Consider the following 26,761-nt stretch of genomic DNA (forward strand, 5'->3'; position numbering starts at 1 on the left):
CCAATTTCCCATTCTGAATATCGCTGAACCTATGAAGCAAGATTGAGATCGAGGAACAGAAGATAGCTGACTTTATGAACAGACTATGTCAATAATGATCATTTATGTATACTTTTGACCTTTTAATGACATAATTTAGATTTTTTTTCATAATTATAACTTTTTTATGTTTAAATCCCATCATTATGAGTTTTATAGACAGCCAAGTAAATACAACATATACAATTTTGTTAAAACGTACACATGCATATTGTGGGTTTGGCGCTTGTGCAACATCCCCTTCCTGTCTGCGGAGACCTCTGAATGACTCAGAGATATAAAAATAAGGAGTTCATCAGGAACTAAATGTTGCTATACTGCCGCTTATGAAACAAGACACATTCAGAGGATTAGTTAGTATTGGCTTAGTGACAAACACTTATTGATGAGATATTGTGTACAGGTAAGACATCACAGCACACAGATATTAATCTCAAGTTTATTATTTTATTTTTATTTTGCACAAGCGTGTTTTTTAATAAATTTTCTAATCTAGTTAAATTAATACAAAACATTTTCTGTAACTTTAAGGTTGCTTTAACTAATTTTTGTAAAATTATTTAATTCTGTGCTAAATACAACTCACATGAAGCAACAGTTTCTTGAAATTCTTTTGAAAGATTTAATTGTGTCAGACATACATCTCAATTTCCTGTAATTATAATTAGATGTGTATGTATCTATATACATTCTTTTTATGGCTGTATATGTACATTAGGAAATGTGATAGGCAAGATTCAATGATCTTTTTAACGGAAGAAAAACTAAAGCATCTTTTTAATTAAACAAATGTATCAGTCTTGTTTTCAGAATGAACTTCAATACAACTGTCCTCCATGACTCCAATGTCTTATCCTCTGTTAAGAAATCTACATCAGACATTGTCTTCTACATCATCATTATTCTCTTAGGCACCACTGGGAACTCTGTGGTCATCTGGGTGTCCAGTGTCCGTATGAAACCCAATGTCACCAACGTATGGCTGGTTAACCTCGCTGTGGCTGACCTGATCTTCTGCGTGTCACGAGTGACCTCTTTCGTCAGATATTTCATTGGCCACTGGCCATTTGGGGACTTTGTCTGTAAGTTTATGAGCTTTATCAAGTATACCAACATGTTCTGCAGTGTTTTTCTTCTGGCTGTCATCAGTGTGGATCGAGTGGTCTGCGTGTGGTGCCCAGTATTTGCCAGGAATAAACGGACGTTATGTGCTGCTCGTGTGGTCAGTTTGGGCCTTTGGATTGTGGCGTTGATCTTCAGTTCACCAAACTTAGTGTTCCGGGGGATCAATAATGATCACAACAACTTGAGCTACTGCTATAACAAGGTAAGAAAAGCTTTACAAAACTCAATATCTTCTCACATTTGCCACCTTGCATATTTATAATAAAACGTATATTTCCTGTCCTGGATGCGGATTTGTCCTTAAACACTTGGAGCCCTATCATACACCCGGCACAATGCAGCGCAATGCGTGACTATTGCAAGTGTCTTTTGCTAGTTTTAACCCAGTGCAATGATAATTTTCACGTTTGGGGCCACGTTGTTTAAAAAGGAAATGCATTTGCGCACAATGTTGTGCCCATGGGCGTTCTGGTCTGAAAACGAGGTGTGTTCAGGCACATTGTTAGCGCGTAGCTAATTTGAGGCAACTAAAACCTGATCTAAAGTCTAAAGTCAGTGGCGCAATATTGTTTTTGTTATTTAATGAGCGTGTTAGTAAAATGCGCCTATAAACAGGACTACAACGTGGGTTTGCTTATCACATACATGGATGCGCAGCAGCACAAAAACTTTTATTAAACAAAAAAAGATTATTAAAGTGTATGTTGCGACGTTAGAAGGCGTAAAGAGCTGCTTCACATTTGTAAGTAAATAAATGCTTTGCTTTAAACTAGGGCTGGGCGATATGACCAAAAAAATTATCGAGAAAATGTTTTCCATATCAGTCGATATCGATAATTATCATGATAAATAACAAATCTTTACTCCTGTCAAATTTAAAGGCAGATTTTTGCTCCTGAATGAAAATTGTAAAAAACAGACAGTTAATAATGGTTTTAAACTACTTTTTATTCAGAACATGACAAATACAAATACTAAAATCTTGTTTTAATGCATCTGTATTAAATGTAAATCTATTTGTTATGAAATCAACACATTTCTGCCACAAAAGCAGCAGACTACTGTCACTTTAAGACCCAAGACAGACTGCTTTAAGTTTCAATATACTGAGTAACAGCTGTTTATGTTCACTTAAACAAGAAAGAAAACTTAGTTCAGTGATCACGCGTGTGTTATACATATACGAGCTATACACGCTGATAAATGGATGTCAAGACTGTCACGTTGCTGTGGGAGCGCACATACGCAAACACTATATTCACTGCAGTGGTGGATCTGCTGCTTTTCCTCAGTTTCCTGAATTTGTGAATGTCCTGTAAATATACTTTTAAAGCTGTGCGGACGCAAGGCGGACGCTGAATGAAAGTACAGTATACTGCACCTATTGTGTCTGCTGTGTTTGACGAACCCTGTTTGCGCGTCCAACATTACACACAAGAAAATGTTTCCGCGCATTTGGATTTCGTGATTCCGTCCGCGTTATCCGCATCGCGAAAATCATAGGTCTCTACTAATAAATGAATAACTTGCCTCATCTTCCACTCCTTCAAGTCTAACTGACAATGTGATTGTAAACCAAGAGCGCGTGCCGCATCCGGAAGTGCTCGCGCAACATTACGCACAGTGCGTAAACATTATCGATCACTTATCGAACTTCCCTTATCGTTTTATCGGAAAAGTTTATACCGGTAAAATTATCGTTATCGAATTATCGCCCAGCACTACTTTAAACAAATGCATCTTTTTAAAATGTTTTTGTATATGATGACTTTATTCTTGTGGATATGGTGAGATGAGAACCTTTTTTAAGTAATGCTTTAAAAAAAAAACATGGCGCTGTCGGAGTGCTGAAAACACTCTCTGCACGTTTGTAAATTCTTTATCTCTTGTTTGTATTTTTAGAGTACAAACCTTTTCTTGTATATTTGCAAATTATTTTATGAGATTACAATGATTAGGATATTAATATATTTACAGCAAATAAATGCCTGCAATTTTTACTTCCATGACTAAAAGAAAAGGCTTTTAAAGGTTTTATAAAAAAAAAGGAACAATTTCAATACAAGTGAAATCAACACAATTATTTAACATTAATCTTAAATTGGGGGTCTTCTTCCTCTGCTTAGTTTTTCAGTTTACAATGTCTGTCATTTAAATAGGGATTAGAAATAGTGCTAGCGCAACTTGCTTTTACTGTGGGTTCACACCAGCTGCGTTTAAGGCGTCAAATTCGTGTGTACCGCGTCTAGTTTGCTGTTTGAACATTTTGAGTTAACTTGCTTCATTCGCGCGTGAAAGCCGTGCGTGAAATTCTAGTTATCGAGACATTTAAGGACTTGTTATAGTTGTGCGTAGGTACTAAGGTGTAGCCGCGACGGCATAGGTTCCGCGTCGGTTTTCATTTATACTTCTGCGTCATCGTAAAGTATCCCCGCGTGTAACCACATTAGCAGCGCGACCGTCAATGAAGAAGAAGCTTGGCAAGTTAACCCACAAACGAAGAAGAAACAGCAACTTGTTGTGTATGTTTTGAGAAAACCAGCAATGATGGAAGTAAATAAACAGCGACTTTTGTTGCAGTTTGAGTTAAATCACTCCTCAAGTTGGCTCATCTTTGTTTTTTTTGTTGCAAACGGAAATACCTATGACGCAGGTTTTTTTTAACTCTTTCCCTGCCATTGACGAGATATCTCGTCAATTAAGAGAAAACGCTTCCCCGCCAATGACGAGATTTTCCGTCTTTCCGCAATACCGCTATTATCCACCAGGTGGCGCCCTTCCGCAACTTTTTAAACCCGGAAGTATTGCCCTATGGCAAGCTGCTGCATGTCCGTGTCTGTTTTAAAGATCGCTCTGAATGTGATCTCTATGAAAAGTTCGTCACAAAAATGGAATTATTTTTGCTTTTTGCTCAAAATATGGTGTTTTTGCAAAAACCTACCCATATTCAAAAGCTGATTGCAAAAGAACCACTAGGTAGGATGAAACGGTTTTTTTTTTGTTTGAAAGCAGAGGGTCTGTTCTTTCATTTGGTATATTGTATGTTTATATATTTAAAGAAGAACATTTTCTGGAAGGCATTAAACTTTGGTGAAAATCATGAAAAACGCTGGCGCTGGCTGGCAACTTTTTTTTAAAACGCTGGCGGTGAAAGAGTTAAACTCCAGATGCACGTCAATGCGTCTTCACATTGACTTAACATTAAAATCAGTCGCGATGCCTCTACCGCGGCTGGTGTGAACGCAGCATTAAAGGGGATGAGAGCTGAGACTCTCATTGGTTTATTGCACGTTAAAGAATAGGAACAACCCTTTTCAACCCTGCGCTTGGCGCACAAACCATTTTTTCTGTCCATTATTTAGCAAAAGTGGAATCGGGTAGCCCGTTTAGACCGTGCGCCGTGCACTTTAGACAATGCGCTTAGATCGTTAAAATAGGGCCCTTGAACTTCTAACAGAGAGTTGACATTTAATGATATGCTAATAACATTTACAAACATTTTTAACATTTGTGATTTTTATTATTTTATATACTGTAAGTCAAACATTTTGGAAAGTTGTAATTATAGAAATTATATTTTGAATTTTCATAATTTGTATACTATACATTTTTAAACAAAATAGTTCCAGGTCTGTTGAAAATAAAGGTGCATCACGATGCCAAAGACCACATGCAATTTAGATTTTGTCTGAGCTAAAGAAATAGAAATATGAGAATTCATATTTTATTTGTCTATTCTTAATATTTTAATGGGTAGACTGAGTAACTTAAGACCAGTGCCGGGTTAAGCCTTTGTGGGGCCCTGGGCTAACGCTGGTTTGGGGCCCCCCCAATACACTGAAAAAAATAAAGGCTGGATTTACCAAGTGCCCCATTGCATACATTTTCTTCTTTAAATATAATTCCTCAGTTAAATTATTAAAATCAAGTTGACGCAAAGGTAAGAGCCCAGAATTCTCAGCCCGAGTCCAAACTTTTTAATTCTCCCCATTAGGAATCTGTGTCCGCAGATATAGTTAGCCTACTGCATCGCGTATGTTTGTGAGTAGAAGTCTGTGCTGTCTGCTGTGAGGTTTTTATGAGAGAAGCACAAACTTTTTAATAGTCTATTTAATATGTAAAACTTGAATTTGAAATAAAACTTACTGCGGAGAAGTTAATGAGATCTCTATCGTCTCTCTTGCTACGTGACGCGATAATTATATATTATTTCAAATCCGTTTACAAGATAAATATATATACATTGTGTTGTTAAACTGATGAAATTATCTTGCTATATACGCTACATTTATTATGAGAAGCCTTTTCTTTTTACTGTTACACTGTAGACAGTAATATATGTGTATTATATAAAACTCTATGGTCGTGAAAGCACATTATCCATTATCTGTTGGTTCATGTTGGTCTAGTTTAATTCAGGGTAATCCTTTAATAAAATGTATAATATAGTTATAAAATATTTTATTGTTTTTAATATTCACAGCGCACATTCTCTCGGATCGTTTTAAATCATTCTGCAAAATTCCGCATAGATTTTGCAAAAGAAATCCGCAGAAATAGCAAAAAATAACTGCTTACACAGCTTGTACAGCTGTACTCTTGCAGCAATTAAAGCAGTTCAGTTTTGTTTTAAATGCAAAATAGTTATATTTCTTTTTTATTTACATTTTAGAGCAGTTTTTGTTTGTTAAAGTTTTTATGATAAACAAGTGGTTAGCGGCCGACAGCAAGACAACATGTATGATGAATTGAGCCTCTCAAATCAATACTTCACATAATAACAACTATTTAAAATAAATATTTTCAGCATATCACAATGTTAGTTTAAATGTTTATTATCAACACACACTATTTTTAAAAAGCGAAGGCAGGTTGCTATGCTGCTGGCCAGGGGCATCGCACCCGTGGGGGATGTGGGTGTTTTAACACCCACACTTTTCCCGGTGAGAGGGTTCAACACCCACACTTTTTATGCAGTTTTGCAAGAACGCCTTATTAAAGTTGCTCCTCCGTTTCTCTGGCCGCTCTCTGTCTGCTGCGCTGCGCTGCATTCTCTCCCCCTCCCCTCTCAAAAATGACGCCGGCTTTGAGTGTTACCGGCTGATGATTGGCTGTTCTGCCTTAAGTCCCGCCTCTCTTGGTAGGTTAGATTGATCGGTCAAGCTCGCGCTGAGGAGGCGGGAACTTTGTTTATTTACATCTCCCTTTTTCAGGTAGGCTACACTGTTAACGATTTCCCTGTATTTTTACAGTACGGTACTGGCAGCACGGTTGCCAGTAAGTTACTGTATTTTGGTTTTACAGTAGTGTACTGTAATACCATTTTACAGTACACAAACTAGTACTGTATAGTTACAAAGCAGTACTGTACTGTAATTTTACAATATTTTATTACAGTAGTCTATTTTTACAGTAATTTACTGTAATGTCTATATTGACCCATAAATACTATTTATTACTTATTACAGTTAATACAATAATATTATATATAATAGCTAGATATTTAGGTTTAAATCTATAGTTATTAATATGGTAAAAATGCTAAGCTAAAACATAATGAATTAAAAGGCAATCCAAGCAATGTATGTATCAAAATTTTATTTAAAAAAAAACATTTAATTGAAACAAAACATATTTAAAACAAGATTTTAAACAATAATAAACATATAAACAAGTTAAATAAAATAAAATCAACAAGTATAAACAAGTTTGGAGACCCCTGCTGTAACATATTTAACTCTGGCAAATAGAACACTGTTCCATAGTTTGAAGTTTTCAGTTTAAAGTCCATCATCGACTAAAAGGTAACATTTCACTGTGGTAAAAAGAACACTGGCCCATAGTTTTAAATATTCTACTTGAATTTCATTGAACACTAAAAATAAATTAAAAATTAAACTGTGGCAGACAGACCACAGTGGCCTTTACTTTGAAGTCGTCCATTCGAACTCAATCAGGGACTGCATGAAGCTGTTCACAGGGGTTAATGGCCACAGCTTTTCTCTGCACCAAGTTCCTTGTCTTTTTGCTTGCTCCTTGTCTGGATGTGCACTTTTTCCCATCTTTGGAATTAATTCTATCCAGAAACCTGTTAGAAATATCATAAACATTAAGTCAACAAATATAAGATAGAAAAAGATTCTTAAAAAACTAAACTCAGCCTTGAATTTACCCCTATTCTGAAACCTTTGCTTTTATTCTAATGTTCCACACCTAATTACATTAAAATACAGAAGATTCACTTACCGCTGAACAAACTCTTTCCTCAATGGACAGCATCCACATGGATCATGTCATGATTGAATGTCCTGAACAGAAAGTAAAATTGTTACTGATTTGGACACAACTTTTTATTCTGAAAACAAAATCTTTTGTCAATAAAGTCCAGGGACACCTCTGCTAAATAAAAACAATTATTAAATTAAATTTCTTAAAAACCAAAGTCTGAATATTTCTGTTTGTATATTTCTACATGGCAAACTAAGACAATTGTGTACATGTTGTGTATGGTCGTGTTACAGTGTTGTGTGTGGGAATTGTGAATGAGTGTATACATGGGTATTTAAAGAAGCTGTAGTGGTAAAGTGCAAACTTACCAAACATAATGTGCTTGGTGTGTGTCTGGTGTCACCCGTTGTGCCTCCACATCTGCCTTAACTACTGAAAAGTGCAATGACACTCAGGTAAACTACAAATAAAAAGTGATTAGCCACATTCCTGTGTACTTTTACATGTGACGTGAAAGCATTTAATATTGCAGTCAAAAAAATACATGACTTGTAACTGTACATCATGTACTTGCCTGGTTCCTTTAAAGATGATCCATCTTACCCAATCCGACTTACAAGCAATGGTAAGACTGTAAAAAATACAAATGTTACAAAATCTGTTAGCCATAGAAATAAGTAGACATTGTGAAGGAAATGGTAAAAAAAAAATTAGTAACACTTTACTACAATAGTTTATTCCTTAGCATTTGGTAATGCCTTAGCTAATATGAACTAACAATGAACAATATATTTTACAACATTAATAATATTTGATAATGTTCATTGTGCAGAGACAAAGTGATTGATTTAAAAATGTATTAAGTGTTTAAATCTAATATCATGCTATGCTAACAAATAAAACCTTTCTGTAAGTGTTTAGTCAGTTGTAAAACAAATATATATATATATTAGTTGTTATATTATATATTATATATAAATATCTAAATAAGTCTTTTTTTATAATTATTCTATAACATCTTGTCTACAGAAAACCTCTGAAAATGTCTCGTTTAGTGCAGAAAATAGCGATTTATAGTGACAAGGTAAAAAGACTGCCCCTAATGTTTAACCCGGACCGGCTGCGGTGTAACACGCTATTTCACGCAAAGTTTTTTAACAAAGTTAGTAGCTAGCTGGCTGCTCACTTTAAAGATAAACATGATCGCCTAAATCTGAGCAATCCTGGTGATGCCAGTTTCCTACACGATGTTATTATGGACTATTTTACATCCAGAGATGAAGGATCAGATGACAGAGACGAGAAGACAAAGGTACGTAAATGCGGAGCCCATTCTCTTTTCGTGCATTGATTTGATGCGTTTTGGAAACTTATATATACTGCATGTAATGCATCTGAAGTGGTGGAAACAATATGCCATAAAAATGTATTGGACAACTTACTGGGAGTGTAAAACGCGAAGATATTCTCTGCTTTTGCTGATATACCGTAATATAATAACAACAACAATAAGCGCGGCAATCCCTTACGTTCATCTGATATTAAGATGAGCCCAGGTCTGAATGATATTTGGTCGAAGTTAAAGCTGCGATGAGTTCGATGTATGTATCCAGTTAAATATGAGGTTTCTTGTTTTCACTTCTGTGGAGGAGTTCGGTACTACAGTATGATGTGTACGGCGTGTCAAGTCCTGACTGTTTACAACCACGAGTCAGCCTTGCCAAACAGTCGAACTTAATACTTTTCTCTGACGCTAACTGAACGGATGAAACGCCGAGATAAACGACCATTATGCTGGGACCGCAAGATCGCGCTGGCTGGTGGTCTTTGTCCATTTCGTTAAAAATAATTTCATTGTCACCACACTTTCAACACAATATAAACTCACCAAAACCCTCATAATTTAGTTAAAACAACCCTATATTCATTAATAAGGGTGTAAAGCGAGTAAAAGCAGCGGTAGACATCTGTGTGTAACGTTAGCTTACTTTCCGAGGGAGATTGAAACTTTGTTGGCGACCGTTTTTCTCTCTCATTGCACGTTTAAAACAATATTGTGACAAACTATTGACAACATTCTTAAACTAAAAATTTAGTTTTCATGAAACAGAAATATTTCAAACTTACCGAACTGCCAGAAATCAATCGTCCTCCTTCAGCTGCAGCCAGGAGTTGTGCTCTCTCTCCCTCTGTGTGATTTGACGTTGGCGCACTTTCTCTGATTATTGCAAGTACACCTGGCACATTACAGCAATGGCTACAGCAAGGTTACATCAAGACCAAAATATACTGTAAAATTTTCCCGCTCAAACAAATTTACCCAGAATGCATTATGAACTGCAGTACTGTACTGTAATGTACACATACAGAATAGTACTGTGGATTTTTACAGTAATGTACTGCTAAATCTACAGCGACATCTAACAGTGTACTTTGAATGAGTGTTTAAAAAACTTTATTAAACACTTTAATCAACTCTATGCTTTTGAGGTTTTTGAATAAGCTTGATATTGGGACTAATGCTAATTGGGTTATTGTTCAGCAGCTGGCTAAATTCGGTCATGTAGACAATGTGGCATGCAATGTATAACCTGTGATGAAGAAGGCAGGGAATTGACGAGGATGAGGGACAAATTGCAATCGATTTGATATTTTGAGCATTGTTTGTTGATTAGCTGAATACTTTGTTAATACTACCTGTTGTGTATGATTGTACTTGTTGAGGAGAAAAAAATGAGAAATGATGACATAGTTCTTCAACAGGTAACTTATGCAAACAATGAAAGAAAAGTGTAGCCTATATTATTCAAATGTAAAAACGGTAAATTGTGTCATCATTTAGACCACCAGAGAAAAAGCTTTTCAGGGCACAAGTAGCTAAATTTAGCAGTAACAGTCCTGTCAGACCCATGTCACTATCGAGCTTACCATTATCTTTTTGTCACGCAGTATCAATAAGATACAGAAAAGAAAGAGGCAGGAGAAGATTGACACCTTTTTCAAGAGAAATCCTGTAAGTGAAGTTGAAAGCTGGACGTTGATAAATTTTTACATTAAACAACAGTAGCCTATTACCATTATATATTTTTGCACTAATTTAATATATTACTTTTCAAGTTTTAATAAGGTTTGCTAGTACCACAGCCTTATTCCTTTATCACCTTGTTTAGGAGATGAGGTTGCTGGAGGCATCAGTTTAAAGAGAGAGAGAGAGAGAGAGAGAGAGAGAGAGAGAGAGAGAGAGAGAGAGAGAGAGAGAGAGAGAGAGAGAGAGAGAGAGAGAGAGAGAGAGAGAGAGAGAGAGAGAGAGAGACAGAAAGTTTCACAGGTGAGCAATGAAAAATGAATGTTACAGTTTGTGAAAGAGGTCTATGAAGGAAGAGAGGGTGTGTTTGTGTCATGTGTGGGGCTTAATTCCATCCCAGGTGCACATACGCGTGTTTCTGGTGCGTTTATATCAAATTTAAAATGATATATATCCATCCCCCACACTTTTAAAAAGCTTGCTACGCCCCTGCTGCTGGCAGTTGCAACGGGTGCAGAAATAAAAAAATAAAAAGGGCTTTACAAAACGAAACGAAATAAACATGAAACAGAATAAACATGCATGTTGCCTTATCTTACAACTTCGCTTTTGCATATACATTTTTTTTATGTAAGGACTTACCACAGAAGATGGCTATTCATGTATCCATCCAACAGTTAAACTAGAAAAAAGTCGATCCATACACAAACAAGAAATAAAGACACAGCCTTCTTACACGAAATTAATACAGGGAGAAGTCTTTAATAGATTATGTCTTGGATGCTGTCTGCATAATATGTACAGTATCCAAGGTTTTAATCTAGTACTCCATTTATAATTTTTCCCGGTGCGCTGAATGTCCTGCTGTTAAATAAGCACAGCTGCATTGTAAATGTGTGGCTGTGCGTAGCGGACTCATGCGATAGGTTAAACGTCTTCCTATGTTTGTTTTGCAATCATCAATGTCTGTCAAAAGGTTTTTTTAATTAATTGAAAAATATAAAAAGATGGAGAAGCCTAAATAAGCCCGAGGTCCGGCCCGCGTATCTGCTGTGACGTTAGAATTGGCCCGAAACCCAACCCGTAAACAGGTCGAGCCCCGTCAGGCTCAGGCTGAAATGCAGGGCTCTAAATAGGCTAAAATTATTTAAACAAATTAAACAATATTATCAAGTAATAATTTTACAATCAGAACAGCACAGAAGATAACATTTATTAAGCAACTAAAAGTGCTTCTTTCTGCTCTTCTTTAAAGAGAATTCCTCGACTAAATCATCAAAATCAAGTTAAATCATATTTTGGCAGATCGTTTTAATTTCATTGTTTCACGAGATTCCCTGCCTATTAGTCATAATAATTATCAGTAAACGAACTTGGCTTGCTGTTTTTGAAGGCAGCTCGAGCCTCGACCTTAGGTCGGGTTCGAGCCCCAAGTTTAAGTGAAGGAGGAGATGATGAGGAGAGATGCCAGAAGAATTGCGGCTGGGCGCGGAGGCTCTTAAAGGACAAAATATCCCATAAGCTTTTACGTAGCTATTATACAATTTTTTTTCAGAACATTCTTGCGACCCAGTGGTTGGGGGCCTCTGCTCTAGGTAGCACTTACGCAGAATTACGTCAATAAAAATGTTTTTAAAAACTCAAAAAAAAAGTGTTGCAGCCCATGTTGCCCATTAGGATAACGCGGCCTTGCTTAAGACTAAATTAATTTTTATTATTTTAATCCATATTTAAAGGAGCTGTGATTAACATTGACTTTTAGCAATTGAACTTGGTAATGCAGTCTAAATTCAAAATATTGGAGAAGTTTTCCCTGCCACATACAGAGAGCTGTCGAAATACACTATTGGGTAACTTGGCAATGGGCAGGATCGCACAGACCAAAACAAAAACAGACATTCTGAACCGGAAAGTGCATTTCAAATAGAGAATAACTGCTAAAGCATTGTTTTCATGTTTCATAAATATCTATGAATATACTACAGTATTTTTTATTTAGTGCATCCAAAAACCTCCATACAGCTCCTTTAAAAAGCATAAAGCTGTACTCTCGATAATCTCAGAATATTGCAGTACACTTGTTTGCCAATATGTATCACACCAGGCACAAACTCCGCTTATGCACAAAAGGGATTCACAAATTATATACCTTACTAAATTAATAATTTAGCCTGCATTCTAAGCAGACAAAGAAATTGAAAACATGCTGTTTACACATGCTCACATTTCTCTGTTTGTTGAATACATTGTTGTAATTATTGACAAACCTAATCATTCTAATCTCAATCTTAAATTTGCAGAAAGAAGCAATGGAAGGAAATTCAGTAAAGTATGATTTCTACTACATTCGCTTCTTTTGTGGATTTGTGTTTCCTTTCCTGGTGATCTTTATCTGCTACACACTGGCTGCTGTTGGGATTCGAAGAACGAGACTCTCCGGCAAATCAAGGCCTCTTCGGATTCTGGCTTTATTGGTTTTTGCCTTTTTCTTATGCTGGGCACCTTATCACATCCTAGGTCTTATTAAGATGATAAATAGTAAACACCCTGCTGTAAAGTTAGGATGGCGTAAGTCTTCAAATCTAGCGTATTTTAACAGCTGTGTTAACCCAATATTATACTTCTGCATAGGACTGAATCTTAAGCAGCGCTGCAATCAAAGCCTCTTAGGGATTTTTCACAGAGCTTTTGCTGAAGAAGACCAAATTCCTGCACTGGATGGCACTATTGAGGAACAATCTAACAGTGTTTCAGAGGCTGCTGGTGCAGATCACCAAACATCTGTATGACTGTATATTAAGTGTTAAAAAACTCTTAAAACTTGGCTTCATTCATTGATTTCAATCTTTGATATCAAGGTTATATTTTAACAAAATGTTCTTAACATTATGCATAATGATTTTACCGTAACAGTAAAACACAAAATGACCTAGCTGGGTTTTCATAGGCAGGGTTACATTTGATCAATGTGGGGCTCAACATCAAAACTGAAAGAAGAGATTATGAACAGTGGCGAATTATAAGTGATCTTAATTTGGTTGTATTGTTTTTTTTTTAGTATTTTCAGTTTTATACGCCAGCTGGTTAATTATTGAATGTGTTGTAAACTATTTTAACTGCAAACAGCTTATTTTTAATTTTTGTTTAGTCTTTAATAGCCTTCAAAAGTCTACAATTTTTCTTATTTAAAATCTGCAGATACTCTGGTTATTATTTTTCACTTGTCAGTGTTTTGTTTGCATGTCTTTTGTCACCTCTGTGTTAGTTTGGCAAAGATATAAGAGTAATTCTTTTTTGCATGCACTGCCCTCAAAGACCAGAATTCAACAAGATCCACCTGAGTGATATTTAAATCTCATAAATACAAATATAACGAGAAACAAGGAGGTTATGTTAACTCTTTAACTACTTATGCTATGCTAAAATGTATTGCATAGTTCCTTTTGTCCCCTTTTATATAATGGTTTATAAAATAAATGGCCTATTTAAAATGGTAAAATAAAAAAGATCTCCTAATGGCAAGGCTGAGCTTTTAATTAGTCTTTTTTGTTTAATATTATTGAGGGCTCTTATATAATGTGAACAGAATGTATAACACGTGCTGGTAGTTTTTGTATATTTTAATGCATTCCTTAATTGTGGTGTTGCACAGACCAATCTGCGTTTGATATCATAGCGCTCCAAAGCAGTACTTTCAAATTGCTCTCATGTGATGTCACATGCTAATTGATTTGCATACCATCTAGCACGCTATTATTTATCAAGCCACTCTGTTGGCTTAGGTTATAACATATTGGTTATAAAACCTTATTTTCTTAGATTATCCATGGACATGACTTGTAGGTCCCATCGGACTCATTTCCAATTGGCAGTCGAGGTAAAGACTACAACTTCATTCATTCCATTCTCCTTCACAGCTTCATGAAGCTATACACCTTTGTTTTTGAAGGGCGACATCTAGCGGTGAAAGTTACACATTGCACCTTTAAAACTATTTCCAATCCTTTATCTGCTACACAAGACTCTCCAGCAAATCAACACCGCTTCAGATTTTTCTTTTTTGGTTTTTGCCTTTTTTTTTCTGGGCACCTTATCACATCCTTGTTAAGCTGATGAATTAAAACAACCCGGCTATGAAGCACGTAGTTACGTTAATTAAATCCTAATCAGTATTAAAATAGTGCACTTATAAGTATACTACTAGTACAATGATATTACTCGCATAAAGTGTTATTAAAATATACTTGAACTTTACATAAGTGTATACTTAATAACTGGAAGTATACTTTTTATAAAGGAAGTACACATAACAAATTCTTGTTTATATGTTACTGAGTTAAGATTTGTAAGGGCCTTTTGTAATTTCTGTTACAAAGTTTCTACAGTAAATTGCCTAAGTATGTTAAAAAAGATGCTGTACAGAAGTAGTCATAACCATAAAATGACCAAAATATGTCAATAATTTTTGTGTTCATTGTTGTAAATTTACACTAAGCCTTCTAAGATACACTACTCATACTTCTATTTATAATGTAAAAAACTAAAATTTATAAGCACTATGTTTTATTATTTGCATATTTATTATTTAACATTGATTGTCTCTGTATTCATTTTAGATTCTTGTATCTTCACTTCAGAAACATCTTTGTATCATTAGATAGTAAAAATAAAAATGGATCATAATATAAAATCACAAAAGCAAACGGTCAGTGCCAGACAAGGCAAGAATATTGCAACTTTAGTTGCGTATTTCTGTGTGGATGGTTTTATTGACACCACTAAATTTTCAGGAACAGCTTATTAGCTTATCTGTAGCTCAACTTGATAACCATCCTATTTTATATACATTTCAAAACATATTTTACATTTCTAATTTCCAATCTTAATATGACACTCGCATGACCTAGCAAGATCGAGGAACAGAAGATAGCTGATTGTATGAACAGACTGTATGTCAACAATGATCATTTATGTCATACGTTTAATATTTTAATGACATAATTTAGATTTTTTGACTTTTAAATTTGAACTTTTTTAAGTTTTTGTTTATATCCCATTATCATGTGTTTTTAAGACAGTTAACATATACAATTTTGTTGATACTTACACATGCATTTTGTGAGTTTGTGCTTCTGCAACATCCCCTTCCTGTCCGTTGAGACCTCTGATTGACTTTATCAGGATCTAAATGTTACTATACTGCCACTGATGAAACAATGACCTCTTAATACAGTTTCTGCTACACAGACACATTCAGAAGATTGGTTACTTTTGGCTGATTAGTGACAAACACTTATTGATCAGATATTGTGTACAGGTAAGACATCACAGCACACAGAAATTCATCTCAAGTTTATTATTCTCTTTTTATTTTGCACAAGCCTGTTTTAAAATACATTTCTAATCTAGTTAAATTAATACAAAATATTTAAGGTTGCTTTAAAAAAATTCTTTATTGGTCTGTGCTAAATACAATTCACAACGGTTTCTTGAATTTTTTTTTAACAATATGTTTTGTCACAATATGGCTCTACACAGGTGCTACATGGCACTTATAATGGTTCCCCTACGAGCCAGTAAATCACTTTTAGTGCTATTTAGCACAATTTGTTTATAGAGTGTAGATGTGTTTCTCGAAAAATTATAATATTGTGAAAAGGTTCAATTTTTAAGACACCTGGTGCCACACTCTTATTGTGCAAGGTGTCAATGGTCGTCTTTTGGACAACTGTCAAGTCAGCAACCTTCCCCGTGATTGTGTAGCCTTCAGAACTGAGCTGCGTCCGAAACAGGCCGATACCACAAAGAATTTTGGTATCAGAATCGACGAGTACTTGAACCCATGTACCGATCCGATACCATTTTCTTAAATAACCTATTAATGCCCCCTATAGCTAACGCTAAAGCTAACACTGCAAAGCGGCGCTCATCTCTTCTTTGCTGCTCTGAACGCAAACACCAGGAAGTTGCCACAAGCGGTTTAGAGCGACGAAGAAGAAATGAAAACGCGCAGCCGTATGTCTGCTGTTTGTATTTCAGACTAATAAAACGTCGACATGCCGTTTTTAAAGGACATTTTTGTGCTTTTGTATTTAAAAACTGAAATGCCTTTTATTTAACAAAATTGTTTCTGAAATTTTAAGTTTTATATAGATTAATTTGTTATATTATTCATATATATATATTTTGTATTCCTTATTTGTTGCACTGTTTTTATACAGCTATATTCTAAAACTAAAATATCCTTTCAGTTTACAGTTTTAGATTTGTGTATGCATTTTATTCACTTGATTAATAGTAATTAATATTACTGTCAAATGTCTTTCAGATAATAAAAATACTCTTGTTCACTGTATGAATTTGTTCATGTTTTATACAGGAATAAGTCTAAAGCACACCATAAAATAATTATATCCATTCATAAGGGGCTAGTAGTACAAACAGATGTACAGTATATATAGATACATACCCAGGTATCGGATCGGTACTTGGTATTGGCTGATACCCGAGCCCAGGTATCGGAAATCGGTATCGGAAAGAGAAAAATGGTATTGGAACATCTCTAATGTCTCACTGTACTCAAATGCTGCCACTCTGTCTTTTGTCACTCAGTGGCCGTAAGCGCAGTCCCTCTGACGTCATATGCATACCCTCTATACTGTATATAGTGGATAGGGAGCGGTTTCGGACACAGCTCTGGACTGAAAGACCATTTAAAGCCCTTTGCAGGTGTTTTGAGTTAATTAGCTGATTACAGTGTGGCACCAGGTGTCTTCAAAATTGAACCTTTTCACAATATTCTAATTTTCTGAGATACAGAATTTGGGATTTTCCTTAGTTGTCAGTTCTAAGCATCAAAAGAAATATTTTAAAAGAAATAAACATTTGAAACATATCAGTCTTGTCAGTCATTGTGAGGAATGAATGAATATAATATAGGTTTGACTTTTTGAATGAAATTAGTGAAATAAATAAACTTTTTGATGATATTCTAATTATATGACCAGCACCTGTATATACAATCTTTTTAATGTCTGTTTATGTACAAGGAGATGTGATAGGCAAGATTCAATCAGTGGCGTGTTTACCATTTTGGGGGCCCTATGCAAAGTCCAAGCACCAAGGCCCCCCATGTCCCAGCATTGCCCAAGGTTTTTCAATTGAATTGCACAACAATAATATTCAGTATATAGAATTAAGTGAGATATATATATATATATATATATATATATATATATATATATATATATAAACCGGGATTATTTTGTTTTACACTGCTTAAAATAACACTAAATTGTTACAGTTTGGTATGACAAAAATTATTGGTTTAAAAAAATGTTTTGCGCCCCTCTCAGATATATCTTTTGCTTACAAATGTATTATATGTATTTAAAACAATGTAATTAATACTGCAACTACAGTGTCTTACATCTTTCTAAACTTTCTAACAGAAAAAAAACTAAAGCATCTAATGTATCTGTCTTGTTTTTAGAATGAACTTCAATACAACTGTCCTCCATTACTCCAATGTCTTATCCCACACAAAGAAAACTACATTGGACATTGTCTTCTACACCATAATTATCCTCTTAGGCACCACTGGAAACTCTGTGGTCATCTGGGTGGCCGGTGGCCGTATGAAACCCAATGTCACCAATGTGTGGTTGGTCAACCTCGCCGTGGCTGACCTGATCTTCTGCGTGTCACGAGTGACCTCACTTGTCACTATTTTCATTGGCCACTGGCCATTTGGGGACTTTGTCTGTAAGTTTATGAGCTTTATCAAGTATACCAACATGTTCTGCAGTGTTTTTCTTCTGGCTGTCATCAGTGTGGATCGAGTGATCTGCGTGCGGTGCCCAGTATTGGCCAGGAATAAACGGACGTTATGTGTTGCTCGTGTGATGAGTTTGGGGATTTGGATTGTGGCGATCATCTGCAGTTCACCAAACTTTGTGTTCCGGGGGGTCAACACTGATGACAGCAACTTTAGCGACTGCTTAACAAAGGTTAGAAAAGCATTACAAAACTGAATATCTTCCCACATTTGCCACCTTGGATATTTATAATAAAACTTACAATTCCTGTCCTGGATGTGGATTAGTCCTTAAACACTTGAACTTCTAACAAAAAGTTTCACATTAAATGATTATACGAATAACATTTACAAACATTTTTTAATAACATTTTAACAAACGTTTGTGACTTTAATAATTTTCTACTGTAAGTCAAACATTTATAAAAGCTGCATTTATAGAAATTATATTTTTAATTTTATGCAATGAACTAAACACCGTGTGAAACATGCTGTTTACACATGCTCACATTTCTCTGTTTGTTGAATATGTTTTCGTAATTACTGACAAACTTGATCTTTCCAATTTCAATCTTAAATTTGCAGGAAGAAGCAAACAAAAGAAATTCAGTAAAGTATGATTTCTACTACATTCGCTTCTTTTGTGGATTTCTGTTTCCTTTCCTGGTGATCTTTATCTGCTACACACTGGCTGCTGTTGGGATTCGAAGAACGAGATTCTCCGGCAAATCAAGACCTCTTCGAATTCTTGCTTTATTGGTTTTAGCCTTTTTCTTATGCTGGGCACCTTATCACATCTTAGGTCTTCTTAAGATGATAAATAGTAAACACCCTGCTGTAAAATTAGGATGGCGTAAGTCTTCAAATCTAGCGTATTTTAACAGCTGTGTGAACCCAATATTGTACTTCTGCGTAGGACTGAATCTTAAGCAGCGCTGCAATCAAAGCCTCTTAGGGATTTTTCACAGAGCTATTGCTGAAGACCAAACTCCTACACCAGGTGGCTCTATTGAGGAACAGTCTAAAAGTCTTTCAAAGACTGCTGGTACAGATCACCAAACATCTGAATGACTGTATATTAAAAATTGGCTTCAATCAGTGATTTTTTTTATGTTGATTTCAAACACCTTTTTCAGTTAATAGTAAAGATATATCAAGGTTATACTTTAACAAAATGTTCTTTAACAGCAAATCACTAAATGACCTTAGCTGGTTTTCGTAGGCAAAGTTACATTTGATTAATGTGTGGCTCAACATGAAAACTTAAAGAAGAAATTATGGACAGTATTGGTTGTATTGTGTTTTTTTTTTGTGGTATTTTGGTTATTAGGAAACTAAGTTACACATTTAACTGTGCAGAAAAAAGTGCAATGTTTTATGTTCACTATGCCAGTGTTTCCCAACCCTGGTCCTCGGGCACCCCCTCCCAGAAAGTTTTAGATGTCTCCTTATTTAACACACCTGATTTAACTCATCAGCTTGTTAGGGACACATGTTTACCATTTTGGAAGGAAGCTGATGAGTCGAATCAGGTGTTTTACAGTAAATAAGGAGACATCTAAAACTTTCTGGGAGGGGTGCCCGAGGAACAGGATTGGGAAACACTGCACTATGCCATTACTAACCACATTACAATGGAACCTGGATCACCAATCCTTACCACAAGAGGCCGCTCTGTTCTACATTTAAAGACATTTCATTCACTGAACCTATGTCACTAGGGACCAATTTGTCTACTTTTTTATAAACTAAATCCAACAAACTGGCTTCACTTCTGGTTAAGGTCTTTTGCGTGTGCTTCATTGAATACAGAGATGTATTTAATGTCATTGAGATTTGGATACTAAAATAAAATAAATGCCACAAACGTAAACAAACAGCTGAATACCTTAAAAGTTTGAGATATTCCTCTACAAGTGGATTCGATGAGACCAGTTTTTTTGGTTTGTTCACGTGACATTCGCCAGAAAGTCTACTAAAGCATTACCTCATAAAACGTGAAAACTACACCAGAAGCACTTAAATTTCAAGCCTCCACATGGACTGTTTGTTTGTTGTAATTCAAGTAATTGGAATGCATTAAATGCATTTAATACGAAATCTCTCCTGGAATGGTAATGTATAAAACTTTATACATCTAATCATGCATTATATTATTAATTTGTCAGTTAGTCAGTTAGGGTTAAGGCATTACAAGTAACACGCATTACGTAATAATAATACTTTTCTGAAGTAACGAGTAAAGTAACGCTTGAGTTACTTTTAAAAAAAAGTAATGCGAGTTACTTTTCAGTTTAATTAATTCAATTTAAAAATAAAATAATGTACTGAACAACATATTAACGTAGAATTACGCACGCTGTGCACCTGAGCAGGAACAGTTTGAGTCAGAAACGAAGATTATTACATTTTATTTTTCATGTCAAGTTTAGTTTTTGGTTATGTTTTATGTTGAATAAACTGCACTTGGGTTCTAAAATGCTTGCCTCACAGTGGATTACTTTTTTAATCCCAGCTACCAGTTACTAGGAGTTGCTGACATGTTTTAAAATGGTGTTATGTTTTAGGTAACAAGATAGTGATTCAAATAACATGGTAACTTGGAACTCAGAAATAAAAAATAAAAAAATTAGGATAATTTTAATTAGCTTATAATGATAATTTCTTAACCAAACGTTTCACAAATTCACATGAGATCATCTTCTGACAGTAAGAAGAGAAAAAGACCAAAAGCACAGACTGCTTGGCCCTGTAGAAATGTGTAAAGTACAGGTAGCCATGTTAAAGTTAACCGTGTTAGTTTGTTCCCGCTCATCCCTATATGCTACTTGCAGTATATGTAAACTAAACTAGTAGTTTATTATAAAGTGCTATAAGTATTAAACTAGTAACCAGTATACATAACTCGTAGTTGGGTAAAATTTTTGTACTCAGAGTTTTGCACTTAAAGTATACCTTACAGGTATACTATAAAAACTACTAGTTTACTGAGAGTATACTTTAAAGTGTACGTGCATAAACTACAAAATGTATTACAACTATTGAACTTAAATGTATATCTGTAAGTTCACTCTTAGTTTACTAACTAATGTTACACTTAAAGTACACTTAAAGTTATTATTATATAACCTAACTAGTTGGCCAATTAAATCAGTATTAAAGTAGTGCACTTATAAGTATACTACTAGTACAATGATACTGTGTGAATAAATGATGTTTTATTAGCATAGTTCGGGAGGAGCAGTCAAATAAACCACTTTAGTACTTCTAGCTGTCTATAATCAGTAATCAACAAATACTCTAGTACCACCAGCTGTCTGCAATCAGTAATCATCATAGCTACACAATAAGCACAAAGGCAAGCCATATATAAGTCACAGTTTAACTCTCCAAAGATCCTCTGCAGTCTCCAGAATCCCTCCACCACCCCATCTCCTCTCACTCACCAGGTTATTTCCTAAACCGGGGGATACTCTGCATTCGGGCCCATTTCCGAGCTCAGAGCCCTCTCCCCGGACAGCACATCAAATACGTTTACTAATTTAAAGGATCTCTAAGCGAATTGACGCGTTTTAGACCATAAAACATTTTTTGTTACATACAGCAAACATCTCCTCACTATCTGCTTGCTGCCTGTCCGCTGATCAAACTGTAAAAAAACGCAATCTCTGTAGACAGCCCAGGCTTCACAAACGGCAATAACAACACAGTGGCCAAACCTACAAACAGAAACCATAACAAAGTGTTCCAGCCAATAAACGACAAGAAGGATTTGGGGGTGGGGGTTGGGCGCGTTCATGAAAGCACGGAAGGGAGGGGGAGGAGTTAGCTACGCTCCGTCTGTTTGAAAACAATTCAAACGTCAACAAAAACTAACGTCTCGCAGATTCGCTTAGAACGCCTTTAATCTATCCAACTTATTTGTAAGTGTGTACTGGAAGTATACTTTTTATAAAGGAAGTACACATAACAAATTCTTGTTTATATGTTACTGAGTTAAGATTTGTAAGGGCCTTTTGTAATTTCTATTACAAAAGTTTCCACAGTAAATTGCCTAAGTATGTTTAGAAAAAAAGAAGCTTTATAATTAGAAGAAGATGCTGTACAAACATCAGGGATTTTTTATGTTTAAATAGTTTTCCTTTAGCTTTCCTAGAATTTTCATATTCACTATAATGATTACTAAACCCACAATACCAGTCTCAATTGTTAATAGAGACCAGCAACACTGAAGTGTCTTCAGTTTTACGGCTCCATCTTACTGTTCAAGTCCACTATCAAAGTAGTCGTAACCATAATGTCAATTAATTTTTTGTATTCATTGTTGTAAATTTAAACTAATCCCTTTAAGATACAATACTCAAACTTTTATTTATAAAGTAAAATACTGAAATTAATGATTTTATTGACTATGTTTATTATTTGGCGTATTTTATTATTTTACATCGATTTTGATTGTCTCTGTGTTCACTTTAGGCACAGACAAAAATGAAGATTCTTGTATCATTCGGTTCAGAAACATCTTTTTTATCATTAGATAATAAAAACGGATCATAATATCAAATCACAAGAGCAACAGGTCAGTGCCGGACAAGGCAAGAATATTGCAACTTTAGCTCCTGTGTGGATCTTTTTATTGTCACCACCAAATTTTCAGGAACAGCTTATCTGTAACTTCAGACAAGATAACCATTCTATTTATATACATTTCAAAACTTTTCAAAACCTTCCCAATTTCCAATCTGAATATCGCAGCACCGTGAAGCAAGATCGAGAAACAGAAGATTGCTGATTGTATGAACAGACTATGTCAACAATGATAATTGATGTACCTTTGACCTTTTAATATCATCATTTCAATTTTTTATCTCATAATTATAACTTTTTATGTTTAAATTTCATCCTTAGTACAGCCAAGTAAATACAAATTGTAAATACAATACAATTTTGTTAAAATGTACACATGCATTTTGTGAGTTTGGTGCTTGTGCAACATCCCCTTCCTCTACCCGTCGGGTAAGACCTCTGAATGACGCAACAGAGATATAAAAATAAGGAGTTTATTAGTAGCTAATTGTTGCTATACTGCCGCTGTAAAACAATGACCTCTTAATAAACATACACAGTTTCTGCTACACAGACACATTCAGAGGATTGGTTAATATTGGCTGATTAGAGACAAACACTTATTGATCAGATATTGTGTACAGGTAAGACATCACAGCACACACCAGTTTATTATTGTATTCTTCTTTTGCACAAACGCGTTTTAAAATACATTTTGTAATCCAGTTAAATTAATACAAAATATTTTCTGTAACTTTAAGGTTGCTTTAGCTAATTAGTATTGTTTTTATTAGTCTGCTTTTAAATGCTTATAAACACATAATACAATTATTATAAAGCAACAATTTCCTGAAAATCTTTTTTTTTAAGATATATTGTGCCAGACAGGGGCGGTTCTTTTCAAGCCCTTATGATTGTTGATTTAACCTAATAAAAACAAACTATTGAACAGATATAAAGGTAAAAAAGTTATTTATTATTATTATTTATTATTTTGTATCTTAAATTAAAGTTTAGTATACTATATGGGTGATTCTCACGAAACCATTGAAACACCACGGCACTAATGATTTTAGATATAAAATGTGTAATATAGTAATATTAAAAAGCCTCAGAATTAACACAATACTGTGTTCTACCTTGCACAATGTGTGATTTCAACATAAGAATTTATAATTTGTCAATTTTATCTCATTTTCTGCTGAAATTCTCATTACCGCAATGCGTCCGGCTGTGTTTGAACATGCGTCATGCTGTAATTTAAACATATTAAAACAAAAATATTTAGAAAAAAAATAAATGTATGTTTTGCTAGACTACTTTAGATGACAGAAAAATAATTTACTGAATATTCATGTATAATAATAATGAAGAAAAATTAGGAAATTGATGTGTCCATGCCTGATGTTCTCATCCTCCGCAACACTTTTTGAGAACAGTTTAAGCACACATACAGAATTTTAATAAAGTTTGATTTTGAGTGACCAAGCACATGGACCAGTTACTTCAAGATGGCTACCAGGTAAGATCATCTCTTTATATCTTTCCAGTTAAATTTGAAATATTCTCTGGTCAGAATGCTTACACGACATTTTGATTATCATTACCGAAACAGGTAGTTTTCTACATTTCGAAAATTGTTTGATTTACAATTTTTCATGAAAATGTTCTTTATTAAAGTCTAATTATATGCACTGAATAAAAAATGAGCAAAGCCTATGTGGCTTCTCTATTTTTAGCAAAACATACTGGGGTACCTCATCCTCCGCAACACCATTCTCATATACCGCAACCATTTAATAGCAGTTGCGGTAAAGATAACTTCTGTTTCGGAAATGAGAATTTAAGCATATTGTTTATTACATTTAAATATCTCTAATGAATTTAATATAAATTTAAAATGTATTAACTGTTGATATTTTGCTTTATGATGCTTCATTGTAGACAGTCAGCAAGTGAGAAAAAAGCTTTAGCAAAGGCCAGGTTGACAAAGTTCAGGGAGAAACTTAACAGCAACCCAGAATGGCTCGAGGAGCACAGAAGGAAGGAGAGAGAGAGGTTAGGTTTGGAGATGTTACTAGCAGGTGTATTTAGCAAAAAACACACTACAGTGTTAGGAAATGTACATGACACACACACAACGCAACAAGACTATACTATATGATGATGTGTACATCTGATGTGTAATTTTTTTCTCCCATGTTGTGAGACATGCTAATTTAATGTTATGCTTTCTTTCCACTTTCAGGTATCAAAAACAACCTAGCGATGGCACGCCACGCATCTAGGCGCTGCAACATCAGTTGGATCACAAGATCCACAAAGTTGGATCCCATGCGTGCCAGCATCTCAGCTACCTGCGACCGTACAATGCGCGCTGTCTGCAGCGTCAGGTTGCTGCCTGGGGGCGAGGGACAAAGGGAGACTAAAGGCGGCACCTCCTTTCTGCGCAGTGCTTGAGTCACAGACACCAGAGAGGATGGCCTAAAAGCGCCCGGCGCTGTGACAGAAAGCGGGTTGCTGCGCAATTCATTAGGACTGTGCGTTAACCCTTTCCGCCTCTGCTGTCTTCGCAGCATGTGGGTCGTGTTCGAGAGTGGCGGGGCGTGTTGTAGACGCTTATGTGAGGACGGGCCCTGGGGCGAGCAACACAAAACCAACTGAGGAGAAAAATGCTCTGTTTTTGAGCGGCTTCGTTCCGGACGGCAGTCCCCCAGGACCCAGTTTCTTGCATCATATACTGGAGGATTTGTGCCATGGACTCTTGTGATGCACCACCGGTTCTGGTCCATGAGACACAGGGTGGTGAGGTAGGAAGTGGTTCATAGCCTTAGAGCTCTTCACCGCTTCCGAGAAATGCTTCGTGATTGTGCCCACCGTGTCACCAAACAGGCCGGATGGAGAAACAGGCGTGACTGTGCATGACCACCATGAGTGGTCTTCTTGGCCCTTAGCGTGAAATCCGTAGCCATTCTCAGATCCCTGAAGGTATTTAGATCCGTGCTGCCCTCATCTAGAGCCTTAAGCACCTGCGCCTAAAAGATCTGTAGGACCGCCATAGTGTGCAATGCAGACAGAGCCTCTCTCGGCGCGGGTATGCTTTTTCGGACTGGTGTGCTGTCATGAGGCTTCACTACCCTCAAAGCTGTGCCACACCATCCAAGGAAGTGGACAAGAGGCAGAGGTGAGCAGCCACAGTGTCCTTGATGGGGGGAATACACAGGTAGCCTACCTAAGAAAAAAAATGGGGGGAGGGGTAGCCCACGCTTTGGTGACTTTCCTCCAAGCATCAGCGGGGCGGCCTGAGTGAAGAAAACAAAAGTCAACCTTGCTTCTCTGGGGTTCTTGTGGGGTGCTCCACTCAATCTCCAAGTCCTGCACGGCTTTGAAGAGAATGCCCACCAGTTCCTTGTAGAAGGATGGCTGTGTGTCTGATGCACCATGTGGAGCCTGGTCCCAGTCTCCATCCAACGCTGTCAGAGACATCTCATCTTCCTCCGCCGGAAACCCAAAGGAAACAGACCTGGCGGCTCCTGGTTCAGAACACAGGCTCTCGGCGACAAACTGAACCGGTTGAGCGAGGGGAGGACGACCACCAGCGGCTCTTTGCCGGCAGAGCTCGTGTGAATTGGGTGGGTCGATCAGACCTCCGCACCACAAGCAGATTTGCGACATCCCGGAACACAGAGAGGGCTGCTTACATTTCAACCTGAATTCAATTTTGCTGCCTATGAAGTCTGTCCTAAAGCATTTCTCGGAGCTGCCATTATGCAGCCAAAGTCATTGTCTCATAAGGCAGCTAGGGAACAAGTCAGCTGTCTAAAGTTTCGGATACAGCCTCTCTCTCTCTCTCTCTCTCTCTCTCTCTCTCTCTCTCTCTCTCTCTCTCTCTCTCTCTCTCTCTCTCTCTCTCTCTCTCTCTCTAATCGAAACAGATACAGAATGGTAAAAGGTCATCATAT

General features: G+C 36.1%; 2 protein-coding genes and 1 long non-coding RNA gene across 3 annotated transcripts; 2 read left to right on the top strand and 1 right to left on the bottom strand.

Moving 5' to 3' along the window:
• Window positions 1–334: 334 nt before the first annotated feature.
• On the top strand, window positions 335–13,893 carry LOC135777736 (formyl peptide receptor-related sequence 4-like). The gene is made up of 3 exons (XM_065287961.2): window positions 335–442; window positions 838–1,366; window positions 12,718–13,893. The coding sequence occupies exons 2-3, from the start codon at window positions 851–853 to the stop codon at window positions 13,204–13,206; spliced, it is 1,005 nt and encodes a 334-aa protein (XP_065144033.1). The 5' UTR covers window positions 335–442; window positions 838–850; the 3' UTR covers window positions 13,207–13,893.
• Window positions 6,757–7,822, bottom strand: LOC135777744 (uncharacterized). The gene is made up of 3 exons (XR_010544323.2): window positions 7,761–7,822; window positions 7,411–7,472; window positions 6,757–7,252 (listed from the first exon to the last, which is right to left on the bottom strand). It is a non-coding gene; the product is annotated as an uncharacterized lncRNA (long non-coding RNA).
• Window positions 13,894–17,910: 4,017 nt separating the features above from the next.
• On the top strand, window positions 17,911–19,304 carry LOC135773485 (formyl peptide receptor-related sequence 4-like). Its single transcript, XM_065283093.2, has 2 exons — window positions 17,911–18,426; window positions 18,819–19,304. The coding sequence occupies exons 1-2, from the start codon at window positions 17,911–17,913 to the stop codon at window positions 19,302–19,304; spliced, it is 1,002 nt and encodes a 333-aa protein (XP_065139165.1).
• Window positions 19,305–26,761: the final 7,457 nt, after the last annotated feature.

Source organism: Paramisgurnus dabryanus, chromosome 19, assembly GCF_030506205.2.
Source record: "Paramisgurnus dabryanus chromosome 19, PD_genome_1.1, whole genome shotgun sequence".
Taxonomy (NCBI): domain Eukaryota; kingdom Metazoa; phylum Chordata; class Actinopteri; order Cypriniformes; family Cobitidae; genus Paramisgurnus; species Paramisgurnus dabryanus.